Source organism: Orcinus orca, chromosome 17, assembly GCF_937001465.1.
Source record: "Orcinus orca chromosome 17, mOrcOrc1.1, whole genome shotgun sequence".
NCBI classification, from domain to species: Eukaryota; Metazoa; Chordata; class Mammalia; order Artiodactyla; family Delphinidae; genus Orcinus; species Orcinus orca.
Genome location: NC_064575.1, coordinates 34,553,967 through 34,580,492, shown reverse-complemented (window position 1 = coordinate 34,580,492; position 26,526 = coordinate 34,553,967). Strand labels below are relative to the sequence as shown.

The window sequence follows — 26,526 nt, the reverse complement described above, 5'->3', positions numbered from 1 at the left end:
AACGAGACAAACTTAAAGAAAGGAAACACAACCAAAACTCAGTGGTTGGAAAAGAGATGGATGTGAACGCCCACTTGTTTCTTACGTATAAAGTTACCCCTCGCAGTGTTTTGGAGAAGAAAACGCTGGCTCTTCCCAACGTTGGTTACATACACAAAGATTCCGAAGACAAGACAAGTGCTTTGCAAACAAAGTAACTAGAACCAGCTCAGGCTTCCCCGCGCCGGGTCCTACGTTCCACGGTCAGAACCACCAACTGTATCCCCCCGGGGAACAAGGTGATTCAAAAAAGTTGGCGTCTTCAGAGAAGGGAGAAAACTTAGCCGGGAAGAGAGTCAGGAGGAAACTTGCTCAGCTTCTTGCTGGGGTCTGAAACGATCCCAATAGAGTCCTTAAACCCCTCAGGTTTCCCCAATCAAGCACCCTCGCCTCCAACCTGGGCCACCCCAGATCTGACTATCAGACGACAGAAGTCTGCGGACGCACGGAGAGCTGACCACCCCACGAGAGGGACCTACGCGCGGCCGCGCCCACTCACCCGCCGCTCCCCGGGAGACGGGAGACCAGCCCGGGGTCCAAGTCCTGGGCGTGGCAGACCCGCCCCTCTCCGGGCCCGGCTCCAGCTCACCTCGGCGCGGCCCGCCTGGGCGCCGCCATCTTGACCACGAAGGGGGCCTCGCGCCGGAGGCCCCTGAGCGGGCGCCCTGAGCGGAGCCGGAGCGCCGGGGAGCCCCAGGTCGGCGCCCTACGTCCCCCGCGCGCTCGCGCCCCGTCCACGAGCGACGACAGTCCCGCACGCAGCGCCCGACCCAGGCTTCCGTGGATCCGGCGCCCCGCGCAGCCCGCACCGCGGCTCAGGCGGCGCCGAGGGCGGCCCGGGCGGAAGAGCGGGCGCAGGGCACGCGCTCGGTAACCTGGCAACGCGGAGCAACCCGGCGTCTCTGGCGAACCCCAGCCCTCTATCGCGAGGAAGCATGGACCCCCGCACCCGCCGCCGAGCCCGCGCCGCCCCTCGGTCGCTCCGCCCGCCGCTGCCCGCTGGCTACGGTCTTTTAAATCCATGATACAACGTCTATATGTAACAAATCTGTTAAACCCTAAATGTTTATGATATTCAAGTAATCCATTATCTGAATTATTCTTGAAGATAAAACATCTAAAGACTTCTTAATTGTATGGGTATACATACATAAAATACACGTGGAGGTAACTTCAAATATAGTATGTGCCTGTCTCTATTCCTTCCCTCTCCGCTCTTTTTAAAAATGCCCCTTTAAAAATTGCCCACTCACCATCTGTTAGGTAAATTTGCTGAAACACAGTAAATGTGGAGACAGAAATTGTTATAGAGACTATTCCAAATGGCACTGACACCTGTATTTATGAAATTTTTAAAAGGGTAAGTTAGAGTTGTTTTTTTAAAAAAAAAAATCCCACTATAGTAACACCACATCATCCTAGGTGCCCAGTTCTATCCAATTACATAAGATGGAGAAAGAGAGAGAGAGAGAGAGAGAGGAGAAAGAGAAAGAAGAAAGGAAGAAAACCAAGTACTTATGTATAAAATGTTGCTGCCAAAGTTTGAGATTATACTCAAGCATCAGTGAACAGAAGGAAAACACAAATTTACAAATGTATTTCATTTATGGTATGAGGGACACAGGTTTAGATTTGCAACACGCTCCCACAAGGGTCAAATTGACCACTTTTTTCTATCTAGTTGCTCTTGAGAGAACAAAACAATTGAAACAGATGCCATTCAATTCCAAGTCTATAGCTTAGACCATGTCACTGCACATGAAATATTGTTCATTCAGAGTCAGCACATAGCAAGAGTAATTTATACTCTCAGAGTGTTTGCTCTCAAGTCAATAGCAGAGAAGCCTTGAATAAAAACGTTCCCATTACTTTCCATTGTAATAGATCTTACTTATAGCCCATGAAACAATGGTCAGAGGAGATTTATTCTTTGCACACCATATTATATAATCTCTCCACTTTAAGCCATCCCCCACTCGGCGATTATTTTTTAAATATGTTACTCGTAGTCAATATTAACTTACATTTAATCTTTCTTAGCATTAGGAGAGTATTATTTTGTACAGGCTCAGAAACAAATCTCCCGAAATTCCTCCCTGATGCTCCCTTCAGGCTGGAAATGCATTGCAGGGTGGCTGCAGTGACTTAATTCTAGTTGGCAGAGCCCTGGCCACACACTAATTTCATTAGCCTCAAACTCCTGGATTTGAAAGATCCACTGAATATGATTCCTGTCCTCTGACATGTCACTTACTAACCAATTCAGTGTGCATACAGAGGAGAGAAAGGACTTGCTCAGCTCTGGCCCACCGGCAGGCAGATGAGAATTCCCAGTCAGAGACACTGTTTACATCTGAGTGGTCATTCTTGCCCGGGTCCTCATTTTCAGGAAGGAAGTTCAATCCAGGCTTTGCTGGCAGCTGCAGCATTTGTTACATCCATTACTAGCTCCTTGTTCCTTCCTGCCCCCCAGTGCTTAGCAGTCACTAAGTCTTCCTTCCCCCAGCCTAGAAGCTTACCTCACCATAAATTTTTATCTCAAATGATAGGTTTGGCACATTCCCCACAGCAACCCACAGGGACTGGGGAAAGGAAAACTCAAATCTCTGGAGAGCTAAGAATTCAACCATTTAGAGGAGTTTCTTTTATACAGGACAGTCTTCATTGAGCTGAACCCTGCAATCCCAGAGAAGATTCACCTACCCGTTCTTTTCCTCTTTCCCTAGAGTGACTGTGTCTTTGAACAAGGGGTCTGTGTTCCACTATTCTCTCTATTCATTTTGCAGGTTTGCAGAGGCTGGGAAACTGGGGACTGGACTTACATGCCAGGAGCTTCTAAGATCACACGCAAAAATAAGGCTACTGGAAGAGATTGTTGGAATCTATCTCTGTATATTTGAACATGGGCAGTGGTTAACCAGGATACTCACACCGAGCTTATATCCAGCTTGCAGCACAAGCTACAAGTTGGTGCATCCCTCCTACTACCAGCCTCTTCTCAATAAATGCAGGTGAAAACTGGGGGCTCTTTTCCCTCAGCTGTTCAATCCAGATGAATAGCTGCAATTTGCAAATTAGAGGAAAATGACAGTGTTTTCTCTGAATGGTTTTGGTCCCAACGCGCACTGCTAATGCTGGCATTCAGTTCCTTTCCTTCCCAGCCCAGGGAACGGGGGAACTAAGCATAAGGCAAGCGTTCTCTTTTCTTGCAAGTGCCTCAGATCCACACACCAGAGAAGGAATCAGCTCCCCCTGGAATCTTTTTCAGCAAACACAATCCTTCACCTAGTCTGCAAGCTCTCTCTTGACTTTAAGATTTCACTCTTTTTTCGACAGGCAGGCCCATCTGCAAGCTCCCAAGCTCCAAGTGAAGGCACCAAAGTAAGTTTTAAAATGTCAAACAGCAAATGTGCCTTCAACACCCAGAGCTCCAGTAAAAATACTGTGAGTTGCCCCTGTGGTTCTCAGGTGACCTCTGGCCTCATCCTCCCTGCAGCGCTGCCTCCTCAGGTTCTCTAGTTTAAGCTCAGAGGTAAAGGAAGTGCTTCTGGGTTTTGCTTCCGACAACCCAGGCTCTTCCTGAAAGCATTACCTCAAAGTGAAGGCTGCCCAGAAGCACTTTTGGCCTTGCAAACATCTAGAGGTGGCATACTCAACAGGTGCTAGGGATGCTCAGAGGCTCAGAGGGGCCATACCAGGCTGCAGCTTTAGACAGGCACCCCTCCTTCTGGCACAAACACAAACTTCATACCCCTGGGTGCTGATGTAGTGACAGCTTGAATCTCACAAGGAGTCCCCTCCAGAAACCCAACATGCTTCAGGAAAGGCACTTGAGAGGGAGCCGACTTTTTAGCTACGGGGAGCATAAGGGTCAGCCAGAACATCTGGAGAAGGGACTAACTGAGCTTGGGTCCTACCAGGCAGGGAGAGAGCTGTGCATTAGGAAAGGATCACTTCAAGACAGAGATGAACAAAAAACCTGGAGATAGGGGTAGAGAAGGAAAAGAGAGGCAGAAATTGAAAGGGAGAACATAAAAACAGAGAGACAAAAAAAAAGCAGGGAGAAAGAGACACAAGGAGAGAGACACACAGGAAGAAAGAGAAACAAGAGAACCCATAGTCACGCAGACCCTGAAACTCAATTTCTTCATCCAGAAGCCATCCATCTATACCCAGGGCGGCACAGGAGCCGTGGGGCCGAGGCTGCGGGAGCAGGCGGTGAGAGAGCACTGCAGCACCGCCCACCGCTCAGCGGGCCCGATCCGCCGTCCTCGCATCTTCCGCCGTTGCCCGCCTGCACCCGGAGCTAGAGGACCGCCCGGCCTTGCTCAGCGCACCCTACTGCCTCCCTCCAGGCGCCTTCTTGTCTGGCTCTGAGAATCGTCCTCAAAACCCAGGACTGGGGTTGGGGGCTGCGTTAGAGAGGTCGTGGGAAAGGATGGGCACAGGGTGAGTGCAGAAAAAGCGACTGTGTCTCGCAGTTAGCATGAGCTCACCTCCGGGCTCTGAGCTGGCAGAAGTAGAAAGCTGATCGCCCGGCTCCTGCCAGTGGCCGGATCGCAAAGGCAGTTTAGACGGTGCAAACAACTGCCCAGAGCAAATCACCCGGGGGCACGTCTGCGGGTGGCTTCTCCCCGCTTGAGGACAGTCCCCACGCCTTCCGCCCCATGCCCTCGCAGAGATAGGTGACAGGTCGGGAAATCCAACCCGAGCGAAATGGGCAATTCACGTCCAAATGTAGGTGAAGACCTAGCCTTCGGTTTAAGAACTGCCTCCCTAAGCTCTTCTCGAAATTTTCCAAGGCAGCTGCAGCTTGTCGGGCGGCTTGGGGCAGGGAACCTGGGGAGTTGAGAAATGCCTAGTTTCTAGGCGTCTTCTCATCTTTCATATTCCTTGCGCCTAAGTGGCTCTCACAGGAGCCCGGCACTTTTACAAGCCTGTTTTGGAACCATATTTCACTCGAATGCAAACCCATTTAAATCATCGCCTTGTTTTTCGGAGACTGTTTCTTGTCAATGGGGCCATAAATCCAGAATGTCAAGCCGGATGGAGTGGAGCGCGGACAGGGGAGAGATGGAAGGGAAATGAATCAAGCAGGGAAAGTACCTCCTCGGGTGAGGTGGGAGGGATTCGGCAGGATCTCCAGGGTGGAAATGAGCGAAGGCTGACCAGACCCCGCACCCCTGGAGTCCAAGCCAGCCTTCAGGATAAAGAGCGCGGGGAGCTACGGCGCGCTCTGCCCCGGAGGGAGCGCCCCCCTACCTGGAAAAGCCTCAGGATGTTGGCTACCAGGATGGAGACCGAACTCCCCGAAGCCCCAATCACTCCAACTACTTTCTCGGGCTTGACGAAAACCGGAGGCTTGCCGTTGGTGCAGCGCACTTCGGAGGTGTCCTTCTGGATGAGCGCCTGGACGAAAGTGAGCGACTGTTCGAGCGCGTAAGTGTCCCTGGAACAAGTGTCCAGGATCCGCGCTCCCAGCGTCACGTTGGGCAGCAGGTTGGGATCGCTGTTGATCTGGTCCAGGGCGTAGAGCATCGCTTCCAGCCTGTGGATCCCGTTCTCCCTCTTGATGTCGCCGCAGGGCACTCCGCTGGGACCCTTCGCGTGCACCGGGAACAGCCCCCCGAGGGTGACGTCCCCCTCGATCCGAATGGAGTGCGGGGCGTACATCTCCTGGCCGCGCGCCGCCGCCGCCAGCGCGCGCAGAAGCACCTCCAGCACGCAGCAGGGAAACTTCATCAAAGTCAGGGCGCGGAGCAGCTTCCCCAGCTGGACCATGCTGCTCCCGCGGCTGCGGTGGTGGCGGCGGCACTCGAGGGGACGGTGGCGGGCTCGCCGGAGTCCTGGCCCCTTGGGGTGAGCTCCTCCGGGGAAGCCCAGGGTCTCCTGCGGGCGAGGAGGGTAGGGGCGCCCGGGGAAGGGCAGCCGGCGAGGGTGGGGGGTCCCGCGGCGCCTGCCAGCTTGGGGCGCCGTGCGCTCTTGGGTTCCCCGGCCAGCGCGCCGCGCTCGAGCTCGCGCTCGGTGGCTTGCAGCTCGAGCTCTCCAACAGCCCAGCACTGGGGAGAGAGCGAGGATGGCTATCGCTTTAAATGCGCGTTCGGCTCCCTCTCCTCCTCCGCCCACTCCCTCCCACCCTCGCTCGCTCTCAGGCTCTCCCCACCCTTCCCAGCGCCCACCCTCCCCAGGGTTTTGCATCATCACGCAGGGAGGGGCTGCGTGCTGAGGTAAGGGGGGCGGGAATGGATGGGCGGCTGTGGGGGGGCGGAGTACCTCCGATTGGGAGTTTCGAGGTCCCCAGGGAATCTGGGGATTGCAGGTCGCAGGCGAAGGCTGAGCTCCTGCTTCGGTCTCACTGTAGAAGCCGCTCGCTCGCCCGCCTGCACCCACACGCACATTCTAGGCACAGGGTGGCATCAGCCCCGGACAGGGCTGTTCTAGCTGGGGCTGACTGCTTCCAACCCTGAGGTCCGGAGCCGGGACTGTCAGCGCCGGGAGAATGCGAGGTAGTCGAAGGTGATGCCGCCAAGCATGAAGGGTAGTAGGGAGACCCCAGTCTGTACTGCTAATTCGTCTGTGCCAGTTTTTCCTAAGAAAAACACACATACACACAGGAGGCTGATTGATGACCTAAAGAACCTTTACGCAGAGACTTCTTCGGGGCCAGGCATTGGGCTAGCCTGTAGGGAAAGACGCCAACAAGAAATGCTGGGAATGGAAATGCATCTTTGGTCTTCAGGGGTTACTGTGGCCGGAGCCGGATGAAGTAACCCTGGTCTCCAGTAAATCTGTGGCGGATTCGCTCCTTTTCTTCCTTTCATCGCAAGAGATGGAACAACTGAGAACTCTGCAGAGCGCACTTTCTTCTCTGGCGCTGACAGGTGTAAGGCTCCCTCCTACCCAGTTCCAGAGATGCTTTTGGGCTGATGTCAGGTTTCCTCGGGCAGGAAATAGCAAGAAAGAGGTGGCAGTAGGAGGAGCAGACAGAAATCTCCCCATCGATCCAGTGATCCAGTGATCCATTCTTCTTTTTTTTTTTTCTGGCTGAAGATTTGGGGGGTTTGGGGAGTGGAATCAGGATGCCAGAGCAGGTTGTAGTGCAGTTAGGAAGCTGTTTTTCAAAGGTGTCCCCTCCTGCAGGTCCAGCCCAAACTTGGCCCATTAAAGCAACAAGTGGCCCTAGTTCCTACACAAGGAAGGGCAATGTATCTGCCCTTGGTGCCCACGTGTACTGCTTATGGTGGTCTCTACTCTTGCTGAGCCTTTCTGTTGGAGTGCAGCGAAACTGCCTTATACAGAATTGAGGGCGCAGAGAAAACAAAAACAAGACTATACTTTCTGTTGTAATGTTAGTGTACTAAAGAAAAATGTCCTTGCACATAAACAAAACAACACACACACACACCCCTAAAAAGTCAGAAGTTGGGAAGTTGGTTGTCTCTTCCACCAACCACCTGTCTGACCTTGGCACTTCTGTTCCTGTGCCTGAGTTTTACTTTGCCCATCTGTAAAATGATGAAATTGAATTGAATGTTTTACACGTTAACTTCTAACTTTCAAATCCTCTGTTGAAATAGGTCATGCACCTTTGGCCATGGTGTTCTTTTTAGACCAATATCCTTTGTTGCTTTATGTGTAGGGCACCCGCTTTTTGATACCCAAACAACACTTCAAACATTTCCTGGTACAGAGGATTTTATTTTTTTTCTTGTTGACCACCCATTTATCTTCCTTCTAGGGAGAGTCCAGTCCATCATTTTCTTTTCAGACATGCCCCTCCTCCAGGTTTCAATACTTAAGGTTTGAGGCGGAAAAAAACCTTCTGGCTACAGTGTTCAAGGAAGGGAATAGAGGCTAAGAGTTATGCAGGGCTAATCCCTGGACTTCTGCTGGGGTAACGAGGTTGATGACATAGGGTTACCACTGTCCAATAGACAATCCATGCCGGAGTTAAAAGAAAAAGGAGCCTCCTTCCTCTAAATGCTTTATGTATATCTTTTGGACAATGTTACACTATTTGATTTTGTAAAAACATACCATTTTACTGCCATCTTCAAGAAAAGTGATGTAAAAACTATGCGAAGCTACCCCTGTATACAATGTGATCATCCATCACTCATAGATGTGATGCCCTGCTATATAAGTGCACACCTTGTGCAACCTTATGCTGTGATGCGCCCGCCCCTTCCAGCCAGCCCTGGAGCTGCGAGCGTATAAGCCCGCAGCTGTGCCAGAAGCTTCCACATAAACAGGGAAATATTTGGATCCCATAATGAGAAATACCAGAGAGGAGAAAAGGCAGAGAGAAGAAGGGGTGGGGAAGAGAGAAAGGGACCTGGTTAAAACATGTGAACTCCTGGATCCACATGTGCCTGAAAGATTGCCTCTTTCTTTTCAATTATAGAGTATTTTATTTCTGTTGTTTGAAGTCAAAATATCCTCTTGTAACTCACCTATTCTGCTATTCAATACATTGGATCAAAAAGGCTGGAACAAGTGCAATAGATATCCTGGTAAGGCAGCATTAGCTAATTTGGAAAGGGGGAAAGAAGCAAAGCACTAGAAAGGCATCCTTGGGACACAAATACTGTGATCCTAGTATTTAGGCATCAGTACCTGAGGCTGTATTTGATAGAGACTGTATCCTTATTTAGTTTTAATTTAAGGCTATTTAGTAGGCACTTGGTGCCAAAACATATATTTGAAGAGCTGTGTTACAAGTGAGAACACTTGATTTTTCACCTGCCCATGTGCAGATCTATGTTCTCCTCTTCCATTTCCAGGTCACAGCTTGCAATTGCTCAACAAATAGTTCTTGGCTGACTGTTGAATGTTGCCTTATTCTGTGTTCTCTCTTTGCTCTCCTCATTCTCCCCAAACGTCTGGCAGCAATCATTATCTTCTTTTTGTTGCAGTCATCTGTGTGCATGTTTTATTTCCCTTGCTAAGCTGGAAGATCCTTGAGGGTAAGGGGCTAGGTATTATAAGGGGCTAGGTATTATTTATCTTTTTACCTCGGACAATGTTCAGAATGGTGTTTTGTACCTAAGAAGCACTCATGTGTTGAATGAGTCAGAATTGGTTTGCCATTCCCCACTGCCTTTATCTCACAATAACAGAAACATTAAGTGGGCAGAGCAGAACCGACGGCAAATAAATTGTCCTCTTAGTCACAGAATGCAGTTTCTAGAACTTAAAGAATAATTAGTCGATTTTGAAATAATTTTGTTTTACAAAAATTTCGTAAGATGGAAATACTCTAACCTTAAAGCTCTCGATCAACTCTAAAGGAGGGCTTTAATTGGCTCTTCCTGAGTCAAGTGTTTATTCCTGGGCCGATAACTGGGGCCATTGTCATAATAGAAAGTGTGATTTGTTACCAGAGAAAGAGGAAAGTGATGCTGGGCTTGCAAGATATTTATATCTTCAGCCAGAGTGCATAGGATCTGGAACTTAATTGGTGACGCAGTATTTGTTTGAGATTATATGAATGAAAAATCTTTGTGTAAGAGTGATTAATCTAAAACTTGGCCAGTCATTGTCCTAGTGTCATATTAAATTGCAGGAGAATCTAGTTTTAGGCACAAAGATCATAAATATAAAATGTGTTCCCAGGTTTGATTCTGTGTAGTCAGTAATCTATACTCACCCACTCATTAATAAAAATGAAAGTTAAGGACTCAGTCCTAACTTATATGCTTAGCATTGTATTTTGCTAACAATCTCAGTTTTATTTTCTTTGTTCTCCCCTGTCCATCATCTTCTGCAGAAAATAATGTCTCCACTTCCAATTCCCTGTCTATTTAAATCCAATTTGTAATTTATAAAGTTGTCCTCCTTAAGGGCTGCTGCTTCTGCCACGGTAATGTACTCTGGCCATTATTATACTCTTCCATCTTTCATGGAGGTCTCCATCCATAGGTTTTGTTTTCATAGCTTTTTTTTTTTTGGCGGTACGCGGGCCTCTCACTGTTGTGGCCTCTCCCAATGCGGAGCACAGGCTCCGGACGTGCAGGCTCAGCGGCCATGGCTCACGGGCCCAGCCGCTCCGCGGCATGTGGCATCTTCCCGGACCGGGGCACGAACCCGTGTCCCCTGCATCGGCAGGGGGACTTTCAACCACTGCGCCACCAGGGAAGCCCTATACTTATGATTTTATATTTGCTTATTTACTTTTGTCTCCCCCCTCAGCTCAAGAGAGACTATATTCATCTGTGTTAATCACTGCTGTGTTTCCTGAACATGCCTATAAATCATGCTGAAGAATGGTGCCTGAAATTTGGTAAGGGATCAATCAATTTTCTTGGCTGGATGAAGAAATGTGTTCATAAATTAATGAACAGATCTTCGGGGCTTCTGACTTGAGGACTAATGGGAAGAGGATGGCAAATTGTTGGGACAGGGTACTGCAAGAAGTAGTATTTGGAGTACTCTGATAGCTATCCTAAAAGATAAGATTGTGTTCATTTAAGTAGTTCTAATGAGAGAGCTGGGAACTAGGGACACACAGCATTAAGGTTTTTATAATGCATTCTGTAGAGTTCTTTTTTTTTTTTTTTTTTTTTTTTTTGTGGTACGCGGGCCTCTCACTGTTGTGGCCTCCCCTGTTGCGGAGCACAGGCTCCGGACGCGCAGGCCCAGCGGCCATGGCACACGGGCCCAGCCGCTCCGCGGCATGTGGGATCTTCCCGGACCGGGGCACGAACCCGTGTCCCCTGCATCGGCAGGCGGACTCTCAACCACTGCGCCACCAGGGAAGCCCTGTAGAGTTCTTTTTAAGTCTGTACAAATATCATTGAAAATATATGCATACATATACACCTCTGTTACTTTACTCAGCGCTTTACGAGAGTCCCTCAAGGAAGGGGTAGTAGCAACTCTCAGTATCCTTCCTTTATGATGAGCTTAATTTATTCAAAGTTACATCATAATTTATTTGTAACTGTGAAACTAGACTTAGTTATTGAATAGACCCTCCCTAGAAACGTATGACATTAATAAAACCAACAAAACTTTGTTCAGTTTCCAATGATAGACACTACAGACTCAATTATGGGCCATCCAGTTTAATGAAGGGAAGAAGTGATTGAACAAATATAGAGCAAACAGAATATGAAGTTTTATCCTCCATTAATATTAGTAACGGATAGTGTGGGCTCCAATGCCTTCAAGATAGCTTGAGACCATCATCTCTGTGTCATGGGCAGGGGGATGTTCAGCCAGGATGTCTTTCACTGTCACTGAGAAAAATTTCCATAATATATAATGATACCTACTGAAACTGATATGGGGCATTTGGGTAATAAGGAATCCGTTAGCATATTTTTCCGGAAGCCTTGACTACAAAACGAAGACAGTAGATTTGGACACTTTCAGCCATGAAGTTGTTTGGATAGTCATCTTTATGCCTAATGAAATAAGCTTATTTCATCTCTGCAGCTTCCCATATACCATTTTCCCACCTCTGTTTTATGTTTGGAAAGACTTTTAGAAATTGAAAGTCAAGTTAAAAAGTGAGTGACAACTTAAATGATATATGGAATATTTTGCTGACTTACAAGAGCATGCAGAATTAAATATGACCCAGTTCAAATGTTTATTTTAACGTGTATGTTGAGGTGGCGTTTTCAAGGTGCCAGAAAATGAGAATTCACCTTCCAGTGTGTGTTACCAGTTCTGTTCATTGCACAGAATCATCTTCATAAAACATACTGTTTTCTATGTACCTGGTATATATCTCAATTAGTTTGAAGAATTTCTCAGATACCTCTTAATATGTAGTGCTCCAATTCCAATCTTGCCATGTCCTGTACCAGTGACACAGCACACAGGAGTTTTATTTCTCTTTATTTCTCTGGGTTGTTCAGAACGCAATGAAAGAACAATGGAATGGGATCCAAGAGATCAGGGTTCTTGTCCCAGATTTACCATAAAATAATTGTGTCCTCTTGGGAAAATTATAGTCATTCTAGGTCCCTTTTCTTTACTTTGACAGAGCTGCACTAGATGACCCCAAATAATATAGCCCTCTTTCAGTAGTAGCTTAGATGTTATTGGTATTCTGAAACAAATGAAGACAATGACACATGGAGCTGTGCAACATCTCTGTAACTCTGTTGTCTTAGAGTTGCCTCCATTTTACAGATGATAAGATGACTGTGCATAGAAGTAGATGTTTGGAACCAGCGGTTCCAAAGTAAGTGGAGGTAAACCACAAATTTCCCTCCTTCCTGAAGCTCACTTAGCCAAAACATAGGCTTCTGAATATTAAGCTGTAAAGCATATTATCGGTACATTTTAAAAGAAGCTATTCTTCTAGGATTTCCAATTAATAGCAGGAGGTTTTGAAATTCTTAAAAGATCATCGAATTTTGTGAGATTTACAGTTCTATTTTCCTGTCAGGCACGTTGTATTAGTGCCAGACAATCATCTGAGCTTCTGGATGCTTCTCTGAACCTCTTGCAGTTTTCTTCTTGCTATCTGAAATTCATGCCAGATAAGCCTTTTTCTAGAGCGTATGTACAGACTTGTGTATTTTTATATAGGAAAGTGATGCAGTGAGTCAAGTCGGGGGTTAAGCCCTCATTCTCATAGTGGTATTGAGCTCCTGGTGAAATATAATCATCATTTCCTCAGAATCGAAAAGCAGTTATCTCAGGTGTATAAATAATCCCATTAACTATTTATACATTTACGTATGATACATGGATTTATTGTACCTACGAGGTGTGTTCTCTTTGGGAAGTACAAAGCTCTTAGAGACATAGGTTGTTCATTTTTTGCTTTCCCACAAATACTGTGACCCTTTGAGCAGGAAGGTCTATATTTTACTAACATCTAGAACCAGCAGTTAACACGGTGTCTAAGATGTAGTCAATAAATATGAAATAGATAAATGAACACATTTTTATGTAAGGGCCAGGACATGGACAAATAGAAATTTTTCATTTTCAGTCACAAAGCAACAACAGACATAAAAATGATACAGACAACAAGTGCTATGGTCATTCAAAGAAGGCATAGAATAGATAGAAGGATCTCCTCTATGGCACAGGGAACTATACTCAATATTTTGTAATAACATCTGTATGGGGCACCTGCTCCACACCAGACCCTATGACAGGTGCTTACATACTTTCCCTCTCCCCCATCCTATGGGGAAAGTACCTCTGCTATAGATTTAACATTTGCCTCCCCCAAAATTCATATGTTGAAATCCTAACCCCCAAAGTGATGGTATCAGGAGGTGTGGCATTTGGGAGGTCATAAGGTCATGAGGGTAGAGCCCTCATGAACAAAATTAGTGCCCTCATAAAAGAGACCCCGCAGAGGTCCCTCGACCTTTCTGCCATGGGACGTTACAGAGAAAACATGCCAACTGTGACCCAGGAAGAGGATACTCACCGGACTGTGAATCTGCTCGCACCCTGATCTTAGACTTCCAACCTCCAGAACTATGAGAAATAAATTTCTGTTGTTCATAAGCTACCCAGGCTCTGGTATTTTGTTATAGCAGCCCAAATGGATTACGATCACCTCTGTCCTTAGGTTTCAGACCCAGAAACTCAACTTTGTAGAGGTTACGAGAACCCTAAAGCCACTCAACCAGGCAGAGGCAGATTTGAAATTTAAGTCTCCAATTCCACATGTAAGTCTATCAGACCCTGTCTCCAGACATGATGTCATGAACAAGAGCTAATGCAACAAAGAGTTTACACGCAGCAAAACAATTAGCAAACAAAGTAAGAATATAGTAGACCGACTGTTTTGGTCACCCAATAGCCATTCACCACTCTTCCAGTTGAACAGAAGCCATGCCCCATGGGCACATTCAGCCCTGCTGTTTTCACTTCCCAGATTTGAGGGGTAGGAAATTATTATCCCTCCTGGCCATCAGCACCCTGACCTCTACCACCCACCGGGCCAGCTTCAAGAACAGCTGGATCCACCTGTTCAAATGAAACAGGTCTGCTCTCTGTGGTGTTGGCTTGTAGTTCAAGCAGCTCTCCCCACATGATAGCAAAGCTGGCTCCCAGCAGTTGCAAGCATGAATCCTACCAGCCTAGCAGTCCCAACAGATACCTTTTAAGTATTTGTTCCCCAAAGCTCCAGTTAAAAGTCCTAGGCTGATTCCAATTTGACCTGCTCTGGACAAACATTTTCTTTACAACCAAGAAGGCTGCCAGACAAAATACAGGATGCCCGCCTCGTTAAAGCTGAACTTCAGATAAACAGTAATTTTTTAAGTAGAAGTATGTTGCATGCAATGTTGAAGACACCCTAAAAAGTCGTGGTTTTCATCTGCGGTTCAGCTTTAACTGGGCGTCCCGTGTGGGCTTTGCCGGCTGTGGTGGGCGCCAAGCGGGGTCGGTGGGGACGGGGGTGGGGGGGGGGGACTGTGGCCCGAGCCGGGTTGCACACCCAGCCCACAGCGTGCAGGGAGAGAGGGGCAGCCTCATCTCCGCTGCAGGAGCTGAGACGGGGAGAAGGGGAGCGCCCCAAAAGGAAACCAGCTGCCCCTCCCAGGAGAGAGGAGATGGCTTGTTCAGCAGCCAGAAACAGCAGAGGAGCCAGAGCACAGAAGCGGCGGCCTCTGAGGACGCGGCGCACATATTTCTGGTGGGGAGGGGCACGCGGGCCTGTCCGTGGGAAAGAGGGGAGCCCGCGCCGGCCCCTCCGCCTCCCGAGCCTGTGCGTTTCCCTAAAAGAGCAGCAGCTGTGCAGACTGACGGTTCACAGTTGTGATAAATCGCCTTAGGAAAGCACTTCGATTAAAGTCACATCTAACTAGAACGCAAGAAGTCACCCCTGAACAAATCAATGGCGAGAGGGGCAGCTCTGGGCGCGCACCCACCCCGCTGCTGTTTTGCTTTGCCCGCAGGACGAGGGACGCTCACTGGGTCTCGGCGACAGCGCGCTGTCTCAGCTGGGGAAGAGGCGCTTCCTCAGGACACATGCAAAACCCAAAGTGTGAAAGGAGGCCTTTATTCCATTCCTTTGGGGGATTTCTTAATGACGTAAAGCCCAACTTGGTTTCAGATCTGCCTGTCGTTTCCGTGACAGAACCTTCCTGGGGGGTCCACCAGCAGCGGGGTGGCCAGGCGCCACAGGGCTGTGCTCTCCTTTCCAAGCCAGTTCATCTCAATCTGTAGCATTTTCAGAGAAACTCTCGGATAGGTTTTCTCCAACAGGTTCTTTTTCCTTCACTTTATAAAGTCATTCTCCTGCACAAAATGAACGGCCTGAAGACATCACTGAGCCTCTTTTTCTCCCAGGGTCAGGGCCAGCATGGCCCCCAGACCACAGGGGCGCAGGACCTCACAATGGGCTTCAGGTCTTCCCCTCCCCTCCCGCCCCTCCCACCGCGCCCTACCCCTCCCCTCCTCCCCTGCAGAAATCACATCCCTTTCTCCAGACTCCCCACTTCAGCTTGACTTCCAGCAGATCTTTACCCTGCCAGTTAGTAATTCAGGACTAATAAGGTGATTGCTTTCATTTATGGTAGCAGTTGTGGGGGGGGGTGGATGAAATGGCTTTGCCCCTATTCTTGTTGGAAAAATAATCACACCCACTGTCACTTGAGATCTTATTTTCCCCCCAATCAAGCAAATTAGCAGCGTGGTTCATTTTCCCAGCATTCACTCCTGAACAGACGGCAGTGCCCTGGAACGTGGCTTAGAGCTGTGTGGTCAGTGCAATTGTTTGGGGCTGTTTGTGCCGACAATGAGAAGAGACGCCTTGTCTCCGGAAAGAAAAGTGGCCCTTGTCTTGCTTAGGCCAACGAGCTGCCCAGAGCGCTGCCCGCCTGGCTTCTGAGGAAGATGTACACCGCCATCTAGTGGATATGGGGGCTCACTGCAGTGTGCTCGTTCTCCCGCCTTTCCTTCTGGCAGGTAACAAGAAATAATGCTTCTTGTAAGTTCTCAAAAATAGGGGAGGTCTTATATCACCAGGAGTGAAATGTTTGCCTCAATGTCTGTAATGAAAGTGCAACCCCATGCTTGCACAACGTCTGTCTTGTCAGTAGCCCTCTTTCATCCCGATGTTTAGGTCCAAGACAGGATCGTCATTGTCTGAGCAATGGGTATCTCTCCGAAGCTGGGTAGTTCTCCCCTGTCCCAAGTAGTGTGGGAGGAGACAGTCAGCACCTTCACAGACGCCTTCATCTCTGCAGCCTCGCCATCACTCCTCATCTCGCCCACAGCAAGCCCGATTCCAAAGTGCACAGGGTAGAGGCGTTCGAAAGTTGGCTTGTTCAACCAGGGGCATTGCCACTTCCCAGAGGGAGCCAGAAACACACCCACATCCTAAGACTCTTTTCAGTCTTGGCGTTGAGGGGGTTCCCACTCTGTCCCCTGACTACACACAAGTCAGTGTCTTTTTCCTATCCGCTCATTCTACCTACATGAAGAGCACGTTGATCTCCCCAGTTTTAACACAGGAACCATGATTTTCTTGGGTTTTGTGTATGTGGGGGGAGAGAATGGGAGCGAGAGCAAGTACATCCCAATATGGAAGGGCTTGGGGCCGTGGTTCTCAACCAGGGGCAATTTTGCACCCAGGAGACATTTGAAAGTGTCTTGGGACACTTTGGATGGTCACAGCTTACGCGAGGCTAAAAGTCCTTCCATCACAGGACAGGCCCACAGCAAAGAAGCATCCAACCCCACCCAGCAGTCGTGCTGAGGCTGAGAAAGCCTGGTTTAGGCTCGCAGATATCGCCCTCCAGCAAGCCGGTTGGAACACTGATTGTGCTCAAATGGCCCACACTGCAGAGGCTGTGGATAGATAATGCATCCTCTCCCAAGTCAGTACTGACCGCCGTTTTTCTTCTTTTAGACTCTTCCATTTTAAACATAATTTAGCTGTCTCTTTTTCTTCCCTCTGCTCTGCTGAGAAGAGAAAGGATTGGAAAGCGGGAGGGGAAGGTGACAGAAAAGGAGGATTAGAGGCCTGACCTGTTTCTCCTGGAGAAGCTGGGCACATTCCTCTCTCACACGTGCTTTGTGACCCAGCAAGGTACAATTAAAAGCACAATAATTTGCTTGTTATTCAAGCAGGCATTAGTCCGGGTAATGGCGTGCTTGGTGTAAGACATGGATTTCCGTGTTCGGAGCTAAGCACAGGACTAGCTGAATTCTCCATGGAGAAATCTTGATTTGTTCAGGTCTTTCATGTTTTCTACAGAGAAGGGATTATGTCTTCCTAAAGAGGGGCGTTGCTTAAAAAGCTACAAAGTGTAAGAAAAGGATTTAGGGCAGAGCGGCCTGTGGTTACGTAGTTGAGGGGTACAGGGAATTTCAGAGCCAAGGATTATTTAAAGCCATAGAGTTAAAAAAATAATTGCTTTAGGGACTTCCCTGGTGGTGCAGTGGTTAAGAATCTTCCTGCCAGTGCAGGGAACACGGGTTCGAGCCCTGGTCCGGGAAGATCCCACATGCCGTGGAGCAACTAAGCCCGTGAGGATAGGTGCCAACTGGCACTCACCAGCCCAAGAGGTTTGTCTGCTCAGCCGCGGGGGTGGGCGGGGCTGCAAGCTGAGGATCGGGCTTTAGTCGGAGCGCAGGGAGAGGACTGGGGTTGGTGGCGTGAACATAGCCTGAAGGGGTTAGTGCACCACGGCTAGCCGAGGTGGGGGGGTGGGGAGTCCGGGAAAAGATCTGGAGCTCCCGAAGAGGCAAGAGACTTTTTCTTCCCTCTTTGTTTCCTGCTGCGCGAGGAGAGGGGATTAAGAGCGCTGCTTAAAGGAGCTCCAGAGACGGGCGCGAGTCGTGGCTAAAAGCGCGGACTCCAGAGACGGGCATGAGACGCTAAGGCTGCTGCTGCCGCCACCAAGAAGCCTGTGTGCGAGCACAGGTCACTATCCACACCCCGCCTCCGGGGAGTCTGTGCAGCCCGCCACAGCCAGGTTCCCGGGATCCAGGGACAACTTCCCCGGGAGAACGCATGGTGAGCCTCAGTCTGGTGCAAAGTCACGCCGGCCTCTGGCGCCGCAGGCTCGCCCCGCACTCCGTGCCCCTCCCTCCCCCCCGGCCTGAGTGAGCCAGAGCCCCCGAATCAGGGGCTTCTTTAACCCCGTCTTGTCTGAGTGAAAAACAGACGCCCTCCAGCGACCTACACGCAGAGGCGGGGCCAAATCCAAAGCTGAGCCCCTGGGAGCTGTGAAAACAAAGAAGAGAAAGGGAAATCTCTCCCAGCAGCCTGAGAAGCAGTGGATTAAAGCTCCACAATCAACTTGATGTACCCTGCATCTGTGGAATACATGAATAGACAACGAATCATCCCAAATTGAGGAGGACTTCAAGAGCAAGATTTATCATTTTTTCCCCTTTACCTCTTTTTCTGAGCGTGTATGTGTATGCTTCTCTGTGAGATTTTGCCTGTATAGCTTTGCTTCCACCATTTGTCCTAGGGTTCTATCTGTCTGTTTTTAAAATTTTTTTCTTAATAATTATTTTTATTTTAATAACTTTATTTTATATTACTTTATCTTCTTTCTTTCTTTCCTTCCTTCCTTCCTTCCTTCTTTCCTTCCCTCATTTAGACAAAGAATCATCCCAAATTGAGGAGGTGGACTTTGAGAGCAAGATTTATGATTTTTTCCCCTATTCCTCTTTTTGTGAGTTTGTAAGTGTATGCTTCTGTATGAGATTTTGTCTGTATAGCTTTGCTTCCACCATTTATCCAAAGGTTCTATCCGTTCGCTTTTTTTCTTAATTTTTTTCTTAATAAGTATTTTTTAATTTAATAACTTTATTTTACTTTATCTTATTTCTTTCCTTCCTTTTTCCTTCCTTCCCTCCTCCCTTCCTTCCTTCCTCCCACCGTCCCTCCCTCCCTCCGTCCTTTCTTTCTTTCTTTCCTTCTTTCCTTCTTCTTTCTTTCTTCCTTCCTTAAATTAAATTCAATATAGATATTTAAATTTAAGGTAAAATTAAATTATAATTTGAAATTATATGTGGAGTTTTATTTCCTAAAGAATATTTTGGAAATTTCAACTCCTATTTTAACTTATATTTTCAGAGAAGGTATTTGGTCCAAATGAAGAATATCTTCAATTATTGTTCTTCTATTGCAAGCAAAAAAGGATTTATACTTCTTTTCATGAAATATGGTTGTTTGACAACAGAAGGATAAATATTTTATATTTTTAGAAACAACAGTCAGGCTAACTGATATTCTTAATGAGTTTTAATAAATCTGAATGCTTCTTATCATCTACTCTTTAGCTGGTACCTGAGGAGTTGTATACCTCCCTGAAGATATGTGCTCCAGACCCATAAATATGCAGTTCACAGAGCCCACCACCAGAGGACAAAAATGAAGTAAAATCTTGAAACCATGTAGTGAAAATAGTGGGAGTTTAAATAAAAGCAACATTTCACAGTATGCTTTTCTGACCAATGTTATATCTAATACCCTAATGGATTATATGTACATGGATTCTGAAAAGTCAGCAGCACACTTCACTGGTCAATTTCTATGATAAGGGGAACGGAATTTGAGTGTAGAAAAACAGTATACTTACATCTTAAAATTCCACCCCTACAGAATCTACTCACTATTGAAAACTGGTAAGAATAATAGCTTTCTGTGTCTCAGTGACCAGTTAACATTTTCAAGAGTAGAATTTATCTTCCTATGATGTTCAAATACACAGGAAAAATGCATATCTAGGACAATGGATAAACTCTATATGACACGAGAAAATATTCAAATGGAAAAAGTATAAGTATCTACAAGGCACAGTTTTATATGCATTAGTGTGGATATATACATAAAGAAGCTCTAAGAAACATAAAAATCACTTCCAGGAAGTAATTTTAGGTAGAAGAGAATTAACATGGATGAGGAAGAAAAGAGAGTTGGTTTTAAAATAGTTTCATTTACTTGTGTTTTTTTTGTTTGTTTATTTATTTTTTTATTTATTTGGTCTTTGGAATATAAGAAAACAGTGGCTTTCAGATCAGTATCCCAGTGGAACAAAGGGACCGAGGTCTATCCTGGAGCCCAGCCATTGTTTGACTATCTTGTAATAATACTGGTGAAATACAACCAAATCATTTGAACTATAAGCATCCTCTCTGACAATAAATTTAAGACACCAACATTATATATTAAGGAAAGTAAAGAGAGAATACTGTTTTCTTTAGAGAGAAAATACAGATCCTGGACCAAATCAATAATGTCAGCAAACCTCATGGGTATAAAATATTCTGCTGCCTATCATTTAGAACATGCCTCTAGAAGAGGGAAACTGGGCGATAATTTCCCCAGATTTTATATTTAATTCAAATATTTTAGATAAGAGGCATCTCTAGTAAAACACTGTATTATTGATTCTTTCCAATATGATAGCTCAGAGGAGTTCCTCTTTCCTTCTCAAATACATATGGGGAAATGGAGGTGGGTGTGGGTTAGAGGAAGTATCTAAATAGAGCATAATAATCAACAGTTTGTTTTTTTAAAATAGAAATTTCTATTCAAATTGTTTCCAGAGACAGAAACACACAGAGACAATTCCATGTGACAACAGTGAAAGAGACCAGAGTGATGCAGCTGCAAATCAAAAAACTGCCAACACCAGTGATTGATGGCCACCACCAGAATCTGGTTAAGACAAAGAAGGATCCTCCCCTTGAGGCGTCAGAAAGAACATGGCCCTCTCAACACTTTGGGTTTGAACTTCTGGCCTCTAGAGCTGTGATAAAATAAATTTCTGTTCTTTTAAGCTAACAAGTTTGTGGTATCTTGTCATGGTAGCCCTAGAGATGACAGTATTTGATTCCTGAGCTGGCAACTGTATTTTGACTATGTAATGACTATTCCAAGATAATCAACAGACACAAAGATAAAGGCAAAACTGAGACTAAGCCCAGTTCTTTTTATTCCCAGAATAATAAATGATTTTTTAATTAATTTAGATCTCTTTGTCTAACCCCTCTGCTTTTCAGAAGAGTATGTGGGACCAATCAAGTATTAATATGTTATACTTTCACTTTAATTCATCTCAAATTATTTCTAATTCCCCTTATGAGTTCTTACTTGACCCATGAATTATTTAGGAATATATTCTTTAATTTCCATTTGTGATTTTCAACAAATTTCTTTCTGTTAACGATTTCTTATTGCATTCTGTTTTCATCTGAGAGCACTCTTTGTATTGTTTATGTCCTTTAAAATGTACTGAAATTTGTTTTATGGCCTAGCATATAGTATATCCATGTGCATTTGAAAAGAATGTATATTCTGATGCTGTTGGGTGGAATATTTTATAGATGGCTGTTAGGTCTACTTGATTGATAATGCTGTTCAAGGTTTTTATTTTCTTGTTGATTTTCTGTCTGTTCTGCTATTGAAAGAAGGGTATTAAAGTATCCAACTATTATTGTAGAACTGTCTGTTTCTCTTTTCTGTTGTGTCGATTTTGCTTCATTGTATTTTGAAGTCCTGTTGTTAGGTGCTTATAAGTTTATAATTATTATGCATTCTAGATGGAATAATCACTTTATCATTTTAAAATGTCTTTGTCTCTAGTAAAAATTTTCATCTTAAAATGTAATTTTATTTTATTTCCATTTCTCTAGGAGGTGGGTCAGAAAGGATCTTGCTGTGATTTATGTCATAGAGTGTTCTGCCTATGTTTTCCTCTAAGAGTTTGATAGTTTCTGGCCTTACATTTACATCTTTAATCCATTTTGAGCATATTTTTGTGTATGCTGTTAGGGAGTGATCTAATCTCATACTTTGACATGTACCTGTCCAGTTTTCGCAGCACAATTTATTGAAGAGGCTGTCCTTTCTCCACTGTACATTCCTGCCTCCTTTATCAAAGATAAGGTGACCATATGTGCGTGGGTTTATCTCTGGGCTTTCTATCCTGTTCCATTGATCTCTCTTTCTGTTTTTGTGCCAGCACTATACTGTCTTGATTACTGTAGCTTTGTAGTATAGTCTGAAGTCAGGGAACCTGATTCCTCTAGCTTCGTTTTTCGTTCTCAAGATTGCTTTGGGTATTCGGGGTCTTTTGTGTTTCCATACAAATTGTGAAATTTTTGGTTCTAGTTCTGTGAAAAATGCCAGTGGTAGTTTGATAGGGATTGCATTGAATCTGTAGATTGCTTTGGGTAGTAGAGTCATTTTCACAATGTTGATTCTTCCAATCCAAGAACATGGTATATCTCTCCATCTATTTGTATCATCTTTAATTTCTTTCATCAGTGTTTTATAATTTTCTCCATACAGGTCTTTTGTCTCCTTAGGTAGGATTATTCCTAGATATTTTATTCTTTTTGTTGCAATGGTCAATGGGAGTGTTTTCTTGATTTCACTTTCAGATGTTTCATCATTAGTGTATAGGAATGCCAGAGATTTCTGTGCATTAATTTTGTATCCTGCAACTTTACCAAATTCATTGATTAGTTCTAGTAGTTTTCTGGTAGCATCTTTAGGATTCTCTATGTATAGTATCATGTCATCTGCAAACAGTGACAGCTTTATTTCTTCTTTTCCGATTTGGATTCCTTTTATTTCCTTTTCTTCTCTGATTGCTGTGGCTAAAACTTCCAAAACTATATTGAATAAGAGTGGTGACAGTGTGCAACCTTGTCTTGTTTCTGATCTTAGTGGAAATGGTTTCAGTTTTTCACCATTGAGGATGATGTTGGCTGTGGGTTTGTCATATATGGCCTTTATTATGTTGAGGAAAGTTCCCTCTATGCCTACTTTCTGCAGGGTTTTTATCATAAATGGGTGTTGAATTTTGTCAAAAGCTTTCTCTGCATGTATTGAAATGATCATATGGTTTTTCTCCTTCAATTTGTTATTATGGTTTATCACATTGATAGATTTGTGTATATTGAAGAATACTTGCATTCCTGGAATAAACCCCACTTGATCATGGTGTATGATCCTTTGAATGTGCTGTCGGATTGTGTTTGCTAGTATTTTGTTGAGGATTTTTGCATCTATGATCATCAGTGATATTGGCCTGTAGTTTTCTTTCTTTGTGACATCCTTGTCTGGTATTGGAATCAAGGTGATGGTGGCCTCGTAGAATGAATTTGGGAGTGTTGCTCCCGCTGCTATATTTTGGAAGAGTTTGAGAAGGATAGGTGTTAGCTCTTCCCTAAATGTTTGATAGAATTTGCCTGTGAAGCCGTGTGGTCCTGGGCTTTTGTTTGTTGGAAGATTTTTTGTGTGTGTGTGTGTGTGTGGTACGCGGGCCTCTCACTGTTGTGGCCTCTCCCGTTGCAGAGAACAGGCTCCGGACACGCAGGCTCAGCGGCCATGGCTCATGGGCCCAGCCGCTCCGCGCCATGTGGGATCCTCCCAGACCAGGGCACGAACCTGTGTCCCGTGCATCGGCAGGTGGACTCTCAACCACTGCGCCACCTGGGAAGCCATCTGGTCCTGGGCTTTGGTTTGTTGGAAGATTTTTAATCACAGTTTCAATATCAGTGCTTGTGATTGGTCTGTTTATATTTTCTATTTCTTCCTGATTCAGTCTTGGCAGGTTGTGCATTCCTAAGACTTTGTCCATTTCTTCCAGATTGTCCATTTTATTGGCATACACTTGCTTGTAGTAATCTCTCATGATCTTTTTTATTTCTGCAGTGTCAGTTATTACTTTTCCTTTTTCATTTCTAATTGTATTGATTTGAGTCTTCTCCCTTTCTTTCTTGATGAGTCTGGTTAATGGTTTATCAATTTTGTTTACCTTCTCAAAGAACCCGCTTTTAGTTTTATTGATCTTTGCTATTGTTTCCTTCATTTATTTTTCATTTATTTCTGATCTGATTTTTATTATTTCTTTCCTTCTGCTAACTTTGTTAGTTTTTTGTTCTTCTTTCTCTAATTGCTTTAGGTGCAAGGTTAGGTTGTTTATTCGAGAGGTTTCCTGTTTCTTAAGGTGGGCTTGTATTGCTATAAACTTCCCTCTTAGAAGTGCTTTTGCTGCATCCCATAGGTTTTGGGACATTGTGTCTGCATTGGCACTTTTTTCTAGGTATTTTTTGATTTCCTCTTTGATTTCTTCAGTGATCACTTCGTAATTAAGTCGTGTATTATTTAGCCTCCATGTGTTTGTGTCTTTTACAGATATTTCCTGTAATTGATACCTAGTCTCATGGCGTTGTGTTCGGAAAAGATACTTGATACAATTTCAATTTCCTTAAATTTATCTAGGCTTGATTTGTGACCCAAGATATGATCTATCCTGGAGAATGTTCCATGAGCACTTGAGAAAAATGTGTATTCTGTTGTTTTTGGATGGAATGTCCTATAAATATCAATTAAGTCCATCTTGTTTAATGTATCATTTAAAGCTTGTGTTTCCTTATTTATTTTCATTTTGGATGATCTGTCCATTGGTGAAAGTGGGGTGTTAAAGTCCCCTACTCTGAATGTGTTACTGTCGATTTCCCCTTTTATGGCTGTTAGTATTTGCCTTATGTATTGAGGTGCTCCTATGTTGGATGCATAAATATTTACAATTGTTATATCTTCTTCTTGGATTGATCCCTTGATCATTATGTAGTGTCCTTCTTTGTCTCTTCTAATAGTCTTTATTTATTTATTTATTTTTTGCGGTACGCGGGCCTCTCACTATTGTGGCCTCTCCCGTTGTGGAGCACAGGCTCCGGACGCGCAGGCTCAGCGGCCATGGCTCACAGGCCCAGCTGCTCTGCGGCATGTGGGATCTTCCCGGACCGGGGCACGAACCCGCGTCCCCTGCATCGGCAGGCGGACTCTCAACCACTGCGCCACCAGGGAAGCCCCAATAGTCTTTATTTTAAAGTCTATTTTGTCTGATATGAGAATTGCTACTCCAGCTTTCTTTTGGTTTCCATTTGCATGGAATATCTTTTTCCATCCCCTCACTTTCAGTCTGTATGTGTCTCTAGGTCTGAAGTGGGTCTCTTGTAGACAGCATATATAAGGGTCTTGTTTTTGTATCCATTCAGCTAATCTGTGTCTTTTGGTGGGAGCATTTAGTCCATTTACATTTAAGGTAATTAGCGATATGTATGTTCCTATTCCCATTTTCTAAATTGTTTTGGGTTCGTTATTATAGGTCTTTTTCTTCTCTTGTGTTTCTTGCCTAGAGAAGATCCTTTAGCATTTGTTGTAAAGCTGGTTTGGTGGTGCTGAACTCTCTCAGCTTTTGCTTGTCTGTAAAGGTTTTAATTTCTCCATCAAATCTGAATGAGATCCTTGCTGGGTAGAGTAGTCTTGGCTGCAGGTTTTTCTCCTTCATCACTTTCAGTATGTCCTGCCACTCCCTTCTGGCTTGTAGGGTTTCTGCTGAGAGATCAGCTGTTAACCTTATGTGGATTCCCTTATGTGTTATTTGTTGTTTTTCCCTTGCTGCTTTTAATATGCTTTCTTTGTATTTAATTTTTGACAGTTTGATTCATATGTGTCTTGGCGTATTTCTCCTTGGATTTATCCTGTATGGGACTCTCTGTGCTTCCTGGACTTGATTAACTATTTCCTTTCCCATATTAGGGAAGTTTTCAACTATAATCTCTTCAAATATTTTCTCAGTCCCATTCTTTTTCTCTTCTTCTTCTGGAACCCCTATAATTCGAATGTTGGTGCGTTTAATGTTGTCCCAGGGGTGTCTGAGACTGTCCTCAGTTCTTTTCATTCTTTTTTCTTTATTCTGCTCTGCAGTAGTTATTTCCACTATTTTATCTTCCAGGTCACTTATCCTTTCTTCTACCTCAGTTATTCTGCTATTGATCCCATCTAGAGTGTTTTTCATTTCATTTATTGTGTTGTTCATTTTTGTTTGTTTCATGTTTAGTTCCTCTAGGTCCTTGTTAAATATTTCTTGCATTTTGTCTATTCTATTTCCAAGGTTTTGGATCATCTTTACTGTCATTATTCTGAATACATTTTCAGGTAGACTGCCTACTTCCTCTTCATTTGTTAGGTCTGTTGTGTTTTTATCTTGCTCCTTTCTCTACTGTGTGTTTTTCTGTCTTCTCATTTTGCTTATCTTATTGTGTTTGGGGTCTCCTTTTTGCAGGCTGCACGTTCTTAGTTCCCGTTGTTTTTGGTGTCTGTTCCCAGTGGCTAAAGTAGTTTCAGTGGGTTGTGTAGGTTTCCTAGTGGAGGGGACTAGTGCCTGTGTTCTGGTGGATGAGGCTGGATCTTGTCTTTCTGGTGGGCAGGTCCACATCTGGTGGTGTGTTTTGGCATGTCTGTGGACTCATTATTATTTGAGGCAGCCTCTCTGCTAATGGGTGGGGTTGTGTTCCTGTCTTGCTAGTTGTTTGGCATAGAATGTCCAGCACTGTAGCTTGGTAGTCGTTGAGTGAAGCTGGGTGCTGGTATTCAGATGGAGATCTCTGGGAGATTTTTGCCGTTTGATATTATGTGGAGCTGGGAGGTCTCTTGTGGACCAGTGTCCTGAAGTTGGCTCTCCCACCTCAGAGGCACAGCACTGACTCCTGGCTGCAGCTCCAAGAGCCTTTCAT

At 45.2% G+C, this 26,526-nt stretch overlaps 2 protein-coding genes across 2 annotated transcripts in view; both read right to left on the bottom strand.

Moving 5' to 3' along the window:
• LOC125961667 (translation initiation factor IF-2-like) overlaps window positions 1-4,708 on the bottom strand; it is a 48,478-nt gene extending 43,770 nt beyond the window's left edge. Inside the window, exons 1-3 of the mRNA XM_049700478.1 lie at window positions 4,645-4,708; window positions 3,791-3,892; window positions 539-853 (exon numbers count right to left, since the gene is read on the bottom strand). Coding sequence (XP_049556435.1) covers window positions 539-853; window positions 3,791-3,892; window positions 4,645-4,708 — 481 coding nt within the window. The remainder of the gene's footprint in view (window positions 1-538; window positions 854-3,790; window positions 3,893-4,644) is intronic.
• LOC125961813 (metabotropic glutamate receptor 7-like) lies at window positions 4,486-6,253 on the bottom strand. Its single transcript, XM_049700837.1, has one exon. The coding sequence runs from the start codon at window positions 6,238-6,240 to the stop codon at window positions 5,242-5,244; it is 999 nt and encodes a 332-aa protein (XP_049556794.1). The 5' UTR covers window positions 6,241-6,253; the 3' UTR covers window positions 4,486-5,241.
• Window positions 6,254-26,526: the final 20,273 nt, after the last annotated feature.